Source organism: Sphaerodactylus townsendi, linkage group LG12, assembly GCF_021028975.2.
Source record: "Sphaerodactylus townsendi isolate TG3544 linkage group LG12, MPM_Stown_v2.3, whole genome shotgun sequence".
NCBI lineage: Eukaryota > Metazoa > Chordata > Lepidosauria > Squamata > Sphaerodactylidae > Sphaerodactylus > Sphaerodactylus townsendi.
This window is the reverse complement of record NC_059436.1, coordinates 55,085,744-55,103,105: the sequence shown is the minus strand read 5'-3', so window position 1 is coordinate 55,103,105 and position 17,362 is coordinate 55,085,744. Positions and strand designations below refer to the sequence as shown.

The 17,362-nt window shown below is 47.1% G+C and overlaps 1 protein-coding gene across 1 annotated transcript in view; it reads right to left on the bottom strand.

Annotated features, from left to right (window-relative positions):
* The window catches only part of ABL1 (ABL proto-oncogene 1, non-receptor tyrosine kinase), a 219,724-nt gene extending 208,085 nt beyond the window's left edge, over window positions 1-11,639 (bottom strand). The window contains exon 1 of the mRNA XM_048512403.1: window positions 9,439-11,639. Within this exon, the coding sequence (XP_048368360.1) occupies window positions 9,439-9,574 (136 nt within the window). The 5' untranslated portion in view covers window positions 9,575-11,639. The remainder of the gene's footprint in view (window positions 1-9,438) is intronic.
* Between the last annotated feature and the right edge of the window lie 5,723 nt (window positions 11,640-17,362).

The window sequence follows — 17,362 nt, the reverse complement described above, 5'->3', positions numbered from 1 at the left end:
GTCGCCGCATCTCAAAAAGGATATTGAGGAGATAGAAAAAGTGCAGAGAAGGGCAACAAGGATGATTGAGGGACTGGAGAACCTTCCCTATGAGGAGAGGCTGCAGCGTTTGGGACTCTTTAGTTTGGAGAGGAGGCGGCTGAGGGGGGATATGATTGAAGTCTACAAAATTATGCATGGGGTAGAAAATGTTGACAGAGAGAAATTTTTCTCTCTTTCTCACAATACTAGAACCAGGGGGCATTCATTGAAAATGCTGGGGGGAAGAATTAGGACTAATAAAAGGAAACACTTCTTCACGCAACGTGTGATTGGTGTTTGGAATATGCTGCCACAGGAGGTGGTGATGGCCACTAACCTGGATAGCTTTAAAAGGGGCTTGGACAGATTTATGGAGGAGAAGTCGATTTATGGCTACCAATCTTGATCCTCCTTGATCTGAGATTGCAAATGCCTTAACAGACCAGGTGATCGGGAGCAACAGCCGCAGAAGGCCATTGCGTTCACATCCTACATGTGAGCTCCCAAAGGCACCTGGTGGGCCACTGCGAGTAGCAGAGAGCTGGACTAGATGGACTTTGGTCTGATCCAGCTGGCTTGTTCTTATGTTCTTATGATCTGGGAGACCCAGGTTCAAACTCTGCCTCTGCCATGGAAACTCACTTGGGCCAGTCCAATTGTCAGCCTAGCCTACCTCACAGGGTTGTTGTGAGGGTTAAATGGACGAGAGGAGAATGGTATGAGTCACTTTGGGTCCCCACTGGGGAGAAAGTGTGGGTACAAATTAAATGAAGTAAATAATGACACCCACCCACCCCTTGCAGGCCCACCTCTGTACCAACAAGCAGGCAGCTCCCCTGACCTCCTCCTTTGCTTCTCTTTCCGCTCCAGCTGATGCTGAGCACATAAATCACCTCCACATCTTCCTCCCTACCTAACACCTCAAAGCATCAGCCAGCACTTCACCTCTCTGCTGCAGCCTGCTGCTCACTCACTCCTGCCCCTGCTGCCAGAAAGGAAGAGGATCAGGTGGGCAGTTGTCTATACATATATTGCACTGTCGTGCCATCTTTCTTCCAAGGAGCTCTGTGGGGCATATGTGGTTCTCCACAACACTCCACTTTATACTCACAACCTCCCTGTGAGGTAGGCTAGCCTGAGAGAGAGAGAGCGAGCGCACCCAACGGAGTGATCTTCATGACTAAACAGGAAGTGAGTGCTACTCCCCCACCCCCTCATCCCAGCATCAGACATAGTCCAACACCCTAACCTCATCAGCAATTTTGTAAGCTCTGGGTATCTGCTGAGATGAGAGGGCCGGAGGCTTCCCCTGCGCTCTGTGCCCATGGCAAGGGGGCCTGGCAGCAGGGCATTTTGAAGGACGGGGCCAGGGGCTCTCGAGACCCACCCACCCACACTCCTGGCAAAGTGAGCCTCCAGCCCAAGCAGCTGTTGATGCCGCACTGATCTCCCACACACGTCAATCTCGACTGGATCCTGCTGAAGTTGTTCAGGCAAGGCTTCCCGTCACACCATCATCTGCAGCCTCTTCCTGACACCCAGTGGCCACCTCACAGAAGATCACTGTTCAAGAAGAGTTTGGGGGAAGCTGAGGGAAGCAGATCTAACAGAAACTCTGCCTGCCAGTGGGAGTAACCCTATTAGTCAAAAGCCCATTCCTAGCCAGCAGACACTGCCAGTGGGGGGGGGGCCTTTCCCACCCCGTCTGCTCTTGCCACACAACTTGGGGAAACACCTCCTGGTCGTCTGTGGTAGAGGAATGACAGGACTGCGGGTTTTTGCTTTGGAGAAGAAGCGGGCAGCATCAGGGAGCATCGAGGGCACCACAGGGTCTGCAGGCATCATTTAGCGGATTGCTGCCAAGATCAGAACCACAAGCTCATCTGTTCCTCCGGTCACTCTCACGCGCACTTTCCCCAGTCCTCACCGTTGTCCCTTCCTCTTATCCACAAATCCGTCCCTTTCATTTTCAGATCCAAACAGCTGGTCTACAGTGGTGTTTCTGTAACTGCAGTTAACTTCAAACCACCACTTCAACCTTGGTTAAAGGCAGGGCTGTAGGTGTGGCTGTTGTTGTCAGGAAAAGCACTAGTGCAGAAGTAATCCAAGAGGGGAATGTGTGTGCACGAGAGGAAGGGATGCTCCGGATTTCCTAACCAGAGGGAGGGATTCGTGGGTGGGGGGTGGGGGGGGGGAAGTCTGCCTACTTCAGTCAAGACATCAAAGAGCACCATATGCACACCAACATTTAAAAGTGGACACCAAATGGCATTATTTTCCCAGACAGGTTAGAAGAACCAGGCTGCATCAGATTCACACGCCCTGCCAGGGATGTAGACAGTGCTAGAGGGAAATAGACAACACTACATTGTCCGTGTAGAAATACTATGGGGGAGGCTAAACTCATTCCTGGTTGCTTGCTACTCCTTGCAGAGTATGTCTCAACATTCAGATGGCATTTTTTTAACCCTGTCAATGTATTCACAATTGATTTCAAAAGGGATTACTAGGCACATTCCGGAGAGCCAAGGGAAAAGTCTACACAACATATCTAATTTTCTAGGTTGTTCCATCTGTGGATACTTAAATCTAGAGACTGCAGCCATCGACAGACAAGGCAAATATTTCTACAAACCTCCGAAAAGCCTCACGTTAGCAGAAAATCGGAAACCTTGTACAAAATATATATAGGGGAGGGGTTAAAACCCACCAAATGATAGAAGCCTAAAGATTAAGGAAACAAATGCCCTCAGGAGCCACTTCTAAGGACACACAACTGTGCTGCCAGCCTTCAAGCCTCAGTTTCTGTGGGTAAATAACAGGGAGGGGGCCCGCCCCACAGCTGCTTTGGCCTTTGGAGGAGGACTAGGCCCAGCAGCAACCCAGGACAACTTACTATCACATGACTTTCAAGACTTGCCCAAGACCAGCTGCTTGCAACTGTTCCACAGCACTCACTCCACTAAAGCCAGAGTTGTGCAGAGCCAAATGCCAACCTTTGCTTTGCCATGGAATCCCACGGGGCAGCTGGCCCAGACACACTCTCAGTCTAGCTTATGTCACAGGTTGTTGTGGAGATAAAACGCAAGAAGGAAGAGGGATGTAAACTGGTTTGGGTTCCCGTGGAGAAAGCCTGGGGATAAATAAAGCAAATACATAAAAGATGCAGCGCAGTGGTTCTCAACCTTCCTAATGCTGCGACCCTTTAATACAGTTCCTCATGTTGTGGTGACCCCCAACCCTAACATTTATCCATTTTACAGATGGAGAACACTGATGCAGAGAGTTTTAGGCGACCCCTGTGAAAGGGTCGTTCGAAAGAGGTCCCGACCCCCAGGTTGAGAACCACTGATGTAGCGGAAGATGGGTGGGCAGATGAAGTTTGGTTAGTGGGTGGGTAGGAAAAAGAGGATGGAGCAGGGAAAGTTGAACATATGGAAGCTGCCTGGAGGAGGCAAAATGGTGTTGGGAGGGGATAGAGGGAAAATCCTTGAAGGTCCTTACTATGCAACTGGGATTGGCCCAGTCTGACATAGTGATAAATGTCACACAATTCAGCCATATGCATTGTCGAAGGCTTTCACTGCCGGAATCACTGGGATGTTGTGGGTTTTCCAGATTGTATGGCCGTGTTCCAGTAGCATTTTCTCCTGATGTTTCAGATCTTCTGAAGATGCCAGCCACAGATGCAGGCAAAGCATCAGGAGAAAATGCTACTGGAACATGGCCAGACAGCCCGGAAAACCCACCACACCCCAATTCAGCCATAGTTTTTCTGAGCACAAAACTGCCCTGGGAGGCAACAAGGGAAAGCAGAAGACAGCACATCAGACAAAGGGTGCACTGGCGGGGGGGGGGGGGGGGGAGGAGGAATCAGGAAAAGGGCCTTCAGAAGAGCAAAAACTAGAGTTTCGGGCACTTCTATCCCAAGAACATCTTCTGCTTGGCCTGAAGTTCTAACTGGCTTCATTACCAGCTCTGGCTCTTTTGTCTGTGTGTGTTACTATTGAACTCTGGATGACTCCGCTTTGTATCTATTCTACAAGCCTCTTAAGACAATGAATGTATCCCTTTCTACCAAATAAGATGCAGATTCCAGGCGAGGGAGTTGGAATCTTGAACTCTGAGCTCAGCATTCACCGGCGCAGGGGCCTCCCCCTCCTCCTGAGCCAGCCAAAACCGAAGCTGGACCCAGCAGAACTTTGCACACGTTTCTTTCGAGAACAACAACTCACTGCGCTCCAGAAGACGAAGGATATTTTTAAAAACGGAAAACGCTTTGGACTCCTGAGATGAATTATATCAAGCATCAATTGATGGTCCCATTTTTTGATCTATAATTACATGTGGATGTGATTAGCTGGCAAATCAGTATGCGAGTGGTTATAATTTGCGAAAAAATGTAAAAGAGCTTTTAAGAAACTTGATCAATTGTAAATGACAATTCTTTACTGAATCATTTCAAAAATTTTAACGTTTGTTTTTCATTGTTCAAATGTTTTCCTGTTTACATGTTTGCCACCTTGGGGACCTGGACGATGTAGAAAGGCGGCATAAAAATGTGTCAAATGAATACTTTGCAGAGTAGGAAGACGACACGGTTGCAGCCTCAGCAGGATAAGACCCTCCGCACAGCTCTCAGGAGCATTTAACTTTCATGACGTTGCTCCACGATAAGATTCAAAAGGCTGAAGTTCTGCTCTCTGCTTGTTTTTATAACACAAGCCACAGAAAGCAGAAAGGCAAATCCACAGTCCCTTCCCAAGGAGAGCTACTCCTTTCTAAGCCCAGGCAGCCTGATCTTGTCAAATCTTGGAAGCTAAACTTATGGTCAGCTCTGGTCAACTCGGATGGGGGACACCAAGGAAGTCCAGGGTCTCCATGGAGAAGCAGGAAGTGGCAAACCACTTCTGAATGTCTCTTGCCCTCTTGGCACCATCAGGCCCCCTGAAGTTAACAGGCTGATGGGTACAATTCTGCTTAGGATTGCAGACTACCAGTTCCTAAACTGAAATCGCCACATCCACTAAAAAGCTGTAAAAGGAAAACAATTTCTTTCATGCACATGTGAGGTCTGATATTCCTTTAACAGATGTATGAGCCTGACTGTTTCCTTTGAAGTCATATGCTTTCTGCCCAACACCATCATTTTCAATTAAGGCACAAAGTTCTCCGACAAGCATATGAAGGGGAACAATACTGAAGTTATTTTTCCTTGCAAAACTTTTCCGTGCACAACTTGGTTGACCCAAGGTCATCATCATAGTATAATGCGGGGGGGGGGGGAGAGAGAGAGAGAGAGAGAGAGAGAAGTTCCCATCTGTCTATTCTTGCTAGATGATCAAGGCACATCTCAGTTAAGATGTTGGAGCCTGCGGAAATCATGCTGTTCTACTCCAATCAATTTCCAGCCCTTCCAAAGCAGGAAGATGGAATCCAGTTTCCCATCAACATCAAGGTGAAATCAATCACAAGAAGCATTAAAAGGAGTGTGTAAGGTCTCGACCCTTGAATCAATAAACGAACTCTGGATTGATGATCAGCAGCATTTATTGGAAGGCAACGAAGCACCCAGCTTGCAAGGAGCCAGTTCTGACAAACCTGGCTTTTGCTCCTTTCTCTACTCAGAAACAATCCCCCTCCCGTTTTCCCAAAGAATGTGAGAAAGAATTATTTCAGCGCTGAGGCACCCCAAGGTCAGCCACAGATAGAAACAAGCTGATTCCGCATGGGCCAAAAAGAAACAGTGTGAAAAAGGTGTGAAAATGGTGTAAAAGGGTTTAAAACAGTGTAAAAGGGTTTATACTGTTTTCACACCACTGTTTTTCACCCATGCGGAATCAGCCACAGCCACCTGGACTCCAACCCCCACAAGTCAACGGAATCATCCCTTTTCCCATGGGAGAGGAAGGTGTCAGAGATAAGCTTAGTTATCTACAAGGCGCGTGAAAGAGAGAGGAAAGATCAAGGAAAGAATGTCCCCTTACAGCATGGTAACATATAGCAGGCTGAATGCATATATTTTTGTATCAGTTACATTAACAGGAATGCATTTCAATCACCCAGATACAGTCAAGCTACCCTGTGCCATCCCTGACAGAGTGCAACAATACAAACCAGCACAGAATAACAAAAGGCATCTTCACGTGAACACATAGGTGCATATGGGCAGGGAGATAAGATACATACCCCTTTAAAAGAAAGTATGCGCTCGTTAGAACAAGTTCCCTCCATCAATTGAAACAGAGGCAAAGCAATACAAGGCATCAACCCTGAGAACACATTGATCAGAATTCCTCTGAACTGAATTCAGACAACACCCCCTTCAAAATCTTCCTGTTGTTGGAAGAAAGGGACTTTACGCTGTTTCCTGCCTCAACCTACAGAGGGTTTTTTTTTACTAGATAGCCAGTGACTAGAAAGGGACCTAGGAATTTGTCACCTTTACTCTATCATGCTGGTCCTATCCTTTGATGTAGATTGATACTCTTAGGGACTTCCTCCCTTCCTTCCGCCTTCTTCTCAGAACTCTCCATCTTACTCTCACCATGCCTAGGGAGAGGATGTGTCTCCTGCGCATCTGTCTCCATCCAGCTAGAATAGGATAGTTAGTGAACCTATCTCTCCACCTTTCTATCCAGAATGGAGTTCGCTAATAAATACTCTTTTTAATAGATTAGAAACTACAAACGACTCCAACTTTCTTTTGTGTATTAAGCTCTCCCTACCAAGCTCACACATGTGCATGTCCAGGTAAGCTCTGCTGTGTTTTAGCCTCTGTGCACTCTGCTCATTGTGCAAAGGGAAAACACACATGAGGTGTTGTTTCTCCCAACAACTGTAAGGTCAGTGAAACTGCTCAACCAGCCCCAAACCCATAGCTAGAAACTCTGAAGTATAAATACAATAAACAGGATTTGAGATATAAATAAAATTGGGATTTCTTTGGGCAGGTGAATGGATGAAGCCGCCTTATGCTAGGGCCGTGGTGGCAAACCTTTGGCACTCCAGATGTTATGGACTACAATTCCCATCAGCCCCTGCCAGCATGGCCAGCACGGTGCTAGGGGGTCAGGCCATTGTCACTTCTAGTCCTGTGCCTTCTGTTCTGACTAGCTGCAGCCCTCCAACGCGGGGGGGTGGGGGGGTGGGTCCTTGAGTCTGTTCCCTGAAGATACCACAGACTGGATCTGAGACCTTCTGCATCCTGCAGCTCCCTCCGTCTCACCTATTTCTCCCCGACCCACAACATGAGCAAATATGAAAATTTCTTTAAGCCATGCTCAAAATGTTAAAATCTACAGAAATATGCTGCACAGCAATACGTAATATTTGACTGCATTCCTTGGGCACTCTGAAAAATTCAAAACAAGGAAGCTTCCCCCAGTAACTAATGCAGCACTTGTGAAAAAAACTGATACAGGTCTGAAAGCTATTCTTCCATCCCCAACCCCACTCATGTGACACCAGCTGGAAGAATTACTTGTGGTTATCACTGTTGCTCAGAAGAACATTTTATCATGGAAGAAACCCAAGGATTTGTTCCTAGCTGAGATCCAATTGAAGGCAAGCAGGACCAGTAACAGGAACAATCTTTATTTGCAAATAGTCAGCTGCGGTCACTAGAACTCCAAGGGACTGCACCTGAATCCAGGTATGTAAGCTTTTTAATACATTTCTGGCTTGGTTACAAAATGTAGCATGCACATGGTAACAGGTGTCAGAAGTTTCCCAGGATACTGGAAGTTCATTACATGATCTCATGAATCAGTAAGACAAACCACCAGCTCGGCTAATGCATCACAAACAGTTTCACAGTAAAACTTCAAAATGTACTACATGCCTGCTAGTCAGCCCTCATGTGGCTGTGGTTGTGCTGCAGAATGGGGGAGACAAGGCGGCATGGGATAGCCCAGTGGTGGCAAACCTTTGGCACTCCAGATGTTATGGACTAAAAATTCCCATCAGCCGCTGCCAGCATGGCCAATTGGTAGTCCATAACATCTGGGGTGCCAAAGGTTTGCCACCACGGGGATAGCCCAATCTCGTCAGGCCTTGGGAGCTAAGCAGGATCAGTATTCCCACAGCTGAAGGAGCAGCCTGCCGGGGGCGGGCCAAGGGGCGGCCTGTGGCAGGCTCACACCGGCTAAAATAAGTGGGGCACGAGAGGGTGTGAGGGTGGGGGACACGGGGGCAGGGCGCCCGGAACAGGTGTTGCCCTGGATGTCATTTCCCTTCCCCCGTGACTCTGCTCTGCCCCAGATCCATCCCAATCTGCACCCAGCATCAACCACATCCCAGTCCAGATGCCGCCACAGAAAGGAAGAGCAAGCCAGTGATTCAGGACATGGGAGGAAAGGCTGCACTAATCAGCAGTTGTGTTGAGCTAATTCAAGGAATCATCCCGTAGGCCACGTGCTGAAACTTTTACAAGCAGTGTCGCAAGGGGTTCAGATAACCTTTGTAGCGAAAAATCTCTCCTCGTAGAAGGAGGAAACATTACATCAAAATCTACTGATAAGCATATGACAAACAGCAACTACGCCATTCCTGAATTTATCCAGTTCATTTTTAAATCTAATAAACTTCTCCTTTTGGTTACTCCAGCGCACACTCTATTTCTCTCCCCCTGTTAGAATCTGAACCAACATTTTTTTGACTGTGTACTGAGGAAACCTCTAAAGGGTTTATCAGTTAATCTGAAGATCAATAACTGTAGGCAAGTTTCTCTCAATGTTTTTAAAAGTTATAATTACATTTACAACCTGCCTTTCCTCCATCATGGAACTCAAAGGGGTTTTTGTCAGATTTTATCATCCAGAATGACCAGACCGAAGTCAGCTTAGTTTCAGAACGATGGCTGTGTTATATGCCTCCTAACCATAATTTCTGCTTCTACTTCATCCATGTACTCCTTCAATGTGCGCGGATTGCACATGCGAGGGCAGGGTACTGCCACCAGGCTTGGCTAACACCCCCGCCCCCCATTAACTTAGTAAGAAGTCTAAAAGGTCGCTTTACAGGCCTTAGCACACCACCACTCTAGATGTTCCTTTTCTTGTACCGTAACACCCAGCATTTCACAGGATTAGAAGTGCAGATTACAAAATGATGGAAATGCCTTCTTGCTCTTGGAAGTGCTTGTCACACATTTCAGTAGATCTTTTGCCAGCATCTCTCTCTCCAATGTCCTCACGTTTATCATGCGGTTTCCCACAACGTATTGAAAGAGTGCATCCATTCATACAAACTTCTAGCTACCCAAAGATTTCAAGCACTGATACTCTTCCCTAGATGTTCACTGAATAAGAATTTGCTATATTCACAGAACACTGATTAAACCACTGAAGAAATGTAGAGAAATTTTGTTTCAATGCAAAGAAAACTTAAAAGCTAAACAAAAATCATACTTCTTACCATGTTCCAGAAACACATTACAGTGAGGTCCCCCATGCTTTGATGCTTCCTTCTTCCCTGCTCCCTTGATAAAGTGCAGGGCAGGCAGACTTGGCCTCCGTTGGTCGCCAAGAACTTTTCCAGGCTGCTGACCCATAAAGTATTGAAAGGCAGGTATCCTCTGAACAAGACAATGATCTGCCAGATTGGCAAGAAATTTCCCAGGAGAAGCGTTGTGTCTGGCAAAGCACAATCATCCAAGGCACAGTTCCGATGCACAACACTTCTTCAGTGCTGAAACAACAATGGTCATTTGGCAAATAATGAATTAAAAGTTTCACTCAGAAGCTCAAAAGCTCTCCAAAAGTTCTTTTAAGTTCTTGTATGTTGCCTTCCACAGAGAAAACCAATTCTAGCCCAGAAGTAAGCTACACAAGGGTTACCCAGGGCAGGGATAAGTCATCTCACTGTAAGCTGGGTTCCAGATTCTCTTTTATTTTGTACAGCATTTACCCATCAAAGGCCAAACTGATAAGTGTTTAGCTTCAAGTATTATTCAAATGCAAGAAACATGTGTGCTGGAGTCTTTATCCAAAACAAAAACTAAGAGATGAACAGTTCAAACTTCCTGCAGCTCCATACAGGATTTGACAGTCCGCAAGTGTTTCGGTGGAACTCAAGTCTCGCCCAAATCTATCCCATAGTAAGCATCCAGTCACACTCACCACTGATGCATCTTCCCAGGGAAAGCAAAATGGGAAAGTGAGCCTGTGGGAGTCATTTTGAAGAAGGGAACATGAAGAGTCATCAAAGTAGCTCAGCAAATGACAAGCAGCAGTTGCACAAGTGTGAGGCTTAGACACACTCCTGACCTACTCCTTACTGGTCACATAAAAGGCCCTGTGTCACCTGACACAGGACACACACAACTCCTGGATGGAAAGAGATGCTTAGTCTGGATGTGATCTCCGGGAGGAAGATTTCTGCAGAGCAGCCGGAAGTGATCCAGATGTGGCAAGTGAGCTGGCTTCATTCCAGATTAGTGCCGGACAGGCTTTCTTGGCGGGTTCCTTGAAGGTTGGTGCTTTAGATGACTCCAACATTTGAACCAAGGAAGGCACAAAGGACCCAACAACACCCCACCATCCAGAGTACCAACATGTCTGCTCTAAGGCCTGAGGGCTCAGCTGCTGGGCCTGCCCTGGTTGAATCAACAAAGGCAGAAGAGGGGGAACTAGAGGGAGCTATGTGCAGTTGGGCTTAGGGTCCAAAAGGAAAAATGCAGTGGGGGGGGGGGGGAGAGAAAAATAAGGCATAAAGGAAGGAAAATGCCAGAGAATAAGGACCAACCATGAACGGAAATTTGCCCCAAGTACAGCAGATTGCAGAAGAACAAGACAGCCTCTCACCCTAAGCAGGGAGAAGGGGAGGCACCCCTTGGGGAAAGGGGGTGTGTGGGGAAGCCAGACCCCAATATCTATCGGTGAGATGGAGGGAGGGTGAGAGAGGGAAGCTTGCACACCTCCAGGTCAAATATAAAATAATACTGAAGCAGAAACTACAATCTTGCCCCAGGTGGAAACCAAAATCCTAAAATCTTCTCAGGGAGGACTGGGGAAGATAAGAAACAGCCACCTGCTTCCTTTTTAAAGTTGAGAAGAAAGAAGGAAGAGAAGAAGGAAGAAGAGGAGAAGGAGTAAGGAAGGGGGGGTAGAGATTAAATGTACAGCCCTAAGAGTAGGAATGAACTGGGGGAAGGGGGGGGAAGAGTCAGGAATTCAGGGCAGAGACGGACACACCCCACAGAAAAGTCATCACCATCATCATCATCATCATCACGGGGGGAGGCTGGGGGGCAGAAATGGTCCTGGGAGTGTCGGGGGGGAGTGGCGAGGGGCTCCACCGGAGGGGCACAGCCCGCAGCCCCTTCCGGGGGTGGGGGGCGTTTCAAGAGGAGGGGGCCAAAGGGCAGGACCCCCCCCCCCCAGTGAGGGCAGAGCCGTCAGAGCAGGCCTGAGGAGGAGTCGGTGGGGGCGGCCAGCATGGCCTCCTCGGCCCCTTCCGAGCGCCGGCCCTGGCCTGCCTGCCGGCCTGCCTCCACGCCCGCCGCCTCCTGCTGCTGCTCGCCGGCCGGCCGGCACGAAGGGAGCCGTCCCGTCCCGTCAGGGCAGCAGCCCCCCGACAGCTCCAGCGGCGGCAGCGGCCATGATGGGAAGGGAACCCGGCAGCTCGGCCACGCCCCCTCGGCGGCGAGGGGCGGGGCACGCAGCACGGGGAGGCGGTTGCTAAGCGACGCGGCGGGGCCGCGAGCCTGGCCTCCGCCTCGGCCTGAAGTGCTCCTCCCTTGGGGTGGGCTTGCCAGGTCCGGGCTGGGGATCTGGGGGTGGGGCCTGGGGAGAGCAGTGGGGCTCCTCAGTGGGGCAGAGGTCACCAGGCGCCCCCTTCCCTCCAAAGCCGCCATTTCCTCCAAGCAGGGGTCTGCCACCTGTGGCTCTCCAGATGTTCATGGACTACAATTGGCCAATTTGGCCATGCTGGCAGGGGCTGATGGGAAGTGTAGTCCATGAACATCTGGAGAGCCACAGGTGGCAGACCCCTGCTCCAAGGGAACTGATGTCTGTACTCTGGAGGTGAGTGGTGATGCTGGGACACCTGCAGGCTCCCGCCTGAATGTTGGTCGCCCGGCTTGCTCAGAAACATGGAAGTGTATTTGCACTGCCAGGTGCAGGCTGGGAAACTCCAGGAGATTTGGCGAGGGGGCCTGGGGAGGGCAGGGACACAGGCAGAACCCACCCTCCAAAGCACCCACTTTCCCCAGGAGAGGAACTGTGATTCCAGGGGATCCCCCAAGCCCCACCTGGAGGCTGGCATCCCTCGCAGTTCTCACCACTGAGCCAAAAATGAGTGTTTCAAGAGAGAAGAGAATTTGGGGTTTGTTATTTTATCATTATTTTTACTGGAAATGTTTTTTTCCCCACCTTGTTTAGGTTTAGCAGCCCATAATCCTCACACAAATAGGAATTAAAAACAACAGCAAAGAAGAATTTAGCCACAGCCTCCATGCAAAACTTACAAAAGCCACTTAGAAGCAATCTTAATTGATGGCTATCACAAGCAGCTGAATATTCTAACAACCATTTTGCAAGCAATGTCTCCCTGGCAACAGCGTGTTTGGAACAATAAAAGAAAACATGCAGTAGCAAATCAACCTTTGACAAGGAGCAATCATTCAAATGTGGCTCTGGAGGAATCCCAGCAAAATGGTCTTTTATCTGGGCTGTAGGTGGTGTGTTTCAGCAATCAAGCATATATGGCTGTCTTAAAATTAAGTTTCGTCAGCATAAAGATAGGATGGGAATTCGAATTCAGCTAAATATTTGCCAGATAAAATGGGGAACAGGAAATGCTTTTTTACTACGATTGTAAGCTGGCTTTAACCACAAGGAAAAGTAGATGTAAATGTTTTAATGAATGAATTATCATAGAGTCTGGAAGAGTGGATATGTTGTGTTGTCATACTGAGGGTCACCAGCTATCAACTGGTAACCAGTGGGAGGAGACAGGGACAAGGGGAATGTCATGGCACTGTCAGTTTGTTACCAGCAGGAAAATAGGAAAAATATTTTCCTGAGCCTGCCATCGAACTACACTGGCTAAGGATCAGAGCAAAGAGACCAGTGTTGTCCAAAAGCCTCCACAAGTCCTGGAAAGAACATGTATATACAAATGTGCTGATATTTCACATGGTTTCCTTCTTGCCTTTTTCCCCTTTAAGGTTTAATGTAAGCCCCTCAGTGTGGGATTTATTATTTGCCAAATGTTTAGGGATTATAACCTTAGCTAGGGTTCTCCAGTTGCTTTCAAGGTTTTGTTTACAATTGCTAATTTAGGATTCTCCTTGCTTATATGTTTTATACAATGGGCTTGTAACTGTGCATTGGAGGTCTCTTTGTTATACAGGTTAAGGGATTCTATAGAGTTACTTTTAAGTGATAGACAAGAAGAGAAATGGATTAGGAAATATTCTTCTTAATTTTATTGTATTAATAGAAGAAGCCTCTTAAGATTTTAGTAGTTTTATTTTAGTTGTTGTGGGGTAACAAGGAAGTGGTGGCCTCAGAAAATGCAAAGTAAGGACAACTCCTTCTTACAATCTGATAAGCTTTGTCAACCCTCAACAAAAGACCTTTTGACTTACAAGGAGGCTCTTGGTCTGTTTGGAGGACATCACCCTACTTCCCATTGGACTATTTGCATTTTCACTTTTAGGATCTCAAGCCCCATTGGACTATTGAAGTTTCCACTTCTAGGATCTCAAGATTCATTGGCAGCCTTTTCTTCTGGGTCTTAATCCCATCAGCAAAAACAAAAGACTGTCTTCCTCCTCTTTGTTTTAAAATTGTCTGTATTATGTGGCAGGGGACTGCCCCCTTCCTCCTCTGATTGGGTGAAAAACTGTATAAAAAGGGCTGTGTTTCATTCTGTACTGGGCAGTCTGGCCTGGAAAGAGCTTGAAATCACAATAAAGAACCTCTGCTCTGAAGGCAGCCTGCCTCTGCATCCACTCACTGCTGCCAAAGCTGAAATCACTCTGAAATCACTCTCTAGTTACCCCTGGCTGTGGGTAACAAGTTAATACCCAGATACCATGTCACTCAGTGATGTGATGATCTGGGATCTGAGAAAACTCTGTTGCGAAATCGGATGTGATAAAGCCATAGAGTTTTACTATAGAGTGAAAGCACAAAGTTTGGGCTGAATCCTAGTGTGATGGCACTTCCAGTTATTCACTGGAAGAGACATTGCTGTAATACACGTTTTTGAGCTGTTTTTGTGGTATATTCACCAAGTAGCAGCAAGAAGAAACGAGGGAGCCAGGTCCTCCTACATGTCAGAGCAACCAAAATAGATGCCTGTAAAAACAGAAACTCTGAGAGCAGCTGGAAAATGAAAAGGAGATGAGACTCCTGCTGGCTAGTATTTTCCCATGAACTTTCAGAGTGGACTAGTCTCCTTCACTGAGGAGAGGACCTGGAGAGGACTTTGAAAGGGCAGCAGCCAGTTATACCAGCTCAATTATCCAGGACTGAAAAGTCAGTATGACATGTAGAACATATGCATACAAAAGCAGACAAGTGATGCATGCTGGCAGAAACAGGCAAAGGGAAATGGTATGGGAAGGGAAATTCAAGCTTTTGAATTTGAGTGGGAAGAGACCTCACAGGATGGGGAAGAATGGGAAGAGCTGACTTTTGAGGCTGGTCATTTTATCCCTGCTGATCTCTCTCTCTTCTCCTCAAACTCCATCCTCCCTGGGTACTGCTCTCAAATATCCAGGAATTTCCCCAGCCAGAGATGGGACCCCTAAGGGCATTTGATCTTAGAGCAAAGCAAACAATAATCAGTGCTGTTAAATATATGGAAATGTCTCTAAATTGTTCTATCTCTTATTTTGCCAGCACTAACAATTTCAAGTATAGCAGTTTTGGAGCACTGTGGTTCAGCAATATAGGCACCACCTTCAAGCAGGAGCCAGACTGCTTTCAATGCAAGGACACAGTAAGTGGTAGATCCCAAAGAGAAATAAAGCTTTACTGTTGCTCTATTGTTTAATTGTACCAGCAGTGGCGTAGGAGCAGCAGTGATGTAGGAGGCTAAGAGCTCATGTATCTAATCTGGAGGAACCGGGTTTGATTCCCAGCTCTGCCGCTTGAGCTGTGGAGGCTTATCTGGGGAATTCAGATTAGCCTGTACACTCCCACACATGCCAGCTGGGTGACCTTGGGCTAGTCACAGCTTCTCGGAGTTTCCTTCTCAGCCCTCCCACCCACCTGCTACATTATGTGGGTGCTTCAGAGAGGGGGGAAGGGCAAGGAGATTGTAAGCCCCTTTGAGTCTCCTGCAGGAGAGAAAGGGGGGATATAAATCCAAACTCTTCTTCTCTTCTTCATTGCCCTGGTCCCCCAACTCAGTCACCCCCACCCCATACAACCTGTGAATCAACAAATGACTAATATTCTAATGATAAACCACCTGTGTATCATGATCTCTGGAATCCCAGATTGGCACTAGCCCCTTTCATTTAAGAATATGTCTTTCACCTTACATTTCCACAACCAAAGCAGCTTTTTTTCAATATAAGCCAGGAACTCAGAGATCAGTGGCATTCCATTGTCAATTGAAATAAAAACAAAAAACGTCCCTAAGATGGCCGGGGGTGGAAATGACCACTGCCGGGACAGGGAAAAGGCTGTCATGTGGGCAGAGCTGGGAAAATCTGAACTTTCCCACCTGCATGGCAGGCATCCAGGCTTCGCTGGGACTTTTCTTAAAACTTCACAGCAAAATAGATTTGTAAAAGACTTGTGAAAAGCCCTGGAACCCGCGAGATGCACATAAATGCGCCTTGATGCTGTGGGGAAGCAGCATCAAACCCAGGGCAAGTAATGTGAAATGCACGTGCAAACCGCCATAGTTCATTGTAGTGGGGTCCATTCTACAACCCACAGAACTCTCCTAATGCAACCTACTAACTGAGCTCACCTGACAGATGGTGTGCCAAGTGTCACAATTCAAAGGGGCCTGTCCTAGTCCTCACCAGCAACCTGTATCTGTCATTATATATAAAAAAGAGTGAAAAGTTCACTAAAGGGTCATTTCAAGTTAGCAGAAGGTTTGCAAAACGGTCCATTGGTTCACTTACCGTGAAGAGACCTTCTCTTGTGAGGCACCCAAGCAATTCAGCCAATCGAGAAAAAAAAACATTTTACTTTTTGCATGCAAAACAGAATACAAAGGATGTCTACAGGAGAGGAAACTATAGTTTATTCTGAGAAAAGCTGAAATCCACATTCTTGAAAGAATAAAATAGTGCATTTGTAGTTGTCATTTAATTTCTTCAAAGATGATGCCACAAGAACACATTCTGACAGTGATCATGTTCTATGCAGCACGAGGCATTTACAGGCTGTGGGGATTTTCCATTCAGATTGATGCCTTATTAATTGTTCCCCAGCAGTGATAGCGGAGCCAGAGGTGATTTTATTCCACTTCTGGACTTGTTTTGAATAAAGATGAAACAATGTTTTATTTCTGTATTAGATAGGTAGGAACAAACTGTATTAGAAAATAGGATTTATAGTTATCTTTTGTATCCTTTTGTATTTTATGCGTCTGCATGGAACCCTCAACAGCTCAAGGCAGGGAATCCCACCCTACTTCACCTGGGCATGTCCCTTTCATTTGTAAAACCCTTAATGGACACTGACAAAGGGGACCCCGGAAGAAGCGCTCCAATCTGCCTAATCTCACCCGCAGGCAGATAAGGGTGCCATCTTCGTCAAGTTTCATTTCCTGACCCCAAGCACCCAACGGACTCTTTTGTGCTTTTCCCGCCAGTACCTACTGTCATTGCCTTGTTCTACTCCAGCCGCGAAATTCAAGAAGGGACTGCCCATTGGACTCTGGTTCCTATGTATTGTAGCTTTATGATTGGTTGTCATATATTTTGTGAATGAATGGTTGTAGGCTGACTTGTATTCTCCCAGACTCCCGATGGGAGAAAGGGTATTTAAGATGTTGTAAAAGCTGCCTAGGCGATTCCAGTTGCCGTCGGTCGCGGAGGATGCTGACAACATGTGGTCAGCATCTCAATAAAATCTTCTATTATTTACTATACTTGCTGTGTTGGGTCCCGTTTGTGTTCCCCTGCGCTGCCGAGAGCTGGTTGGTCTGGAGCTATTAAAAGTTACCAGGCAGCGCGGTAACAGCAAGACCCCCACCTTGGCCACAGCTCTGTTTGATAGTGTGCTCAACATGATGGTTAATCCAGTACTGGCTCTTGTCCGCACAAAATCTTCAAAGCCTTAAGGAGCCTAGAAGAAGACATTTGTTTGCAAACCCAAAACAGGCTCTCTGTCTTTATTAGTGCAAGCAGGCAGAACAT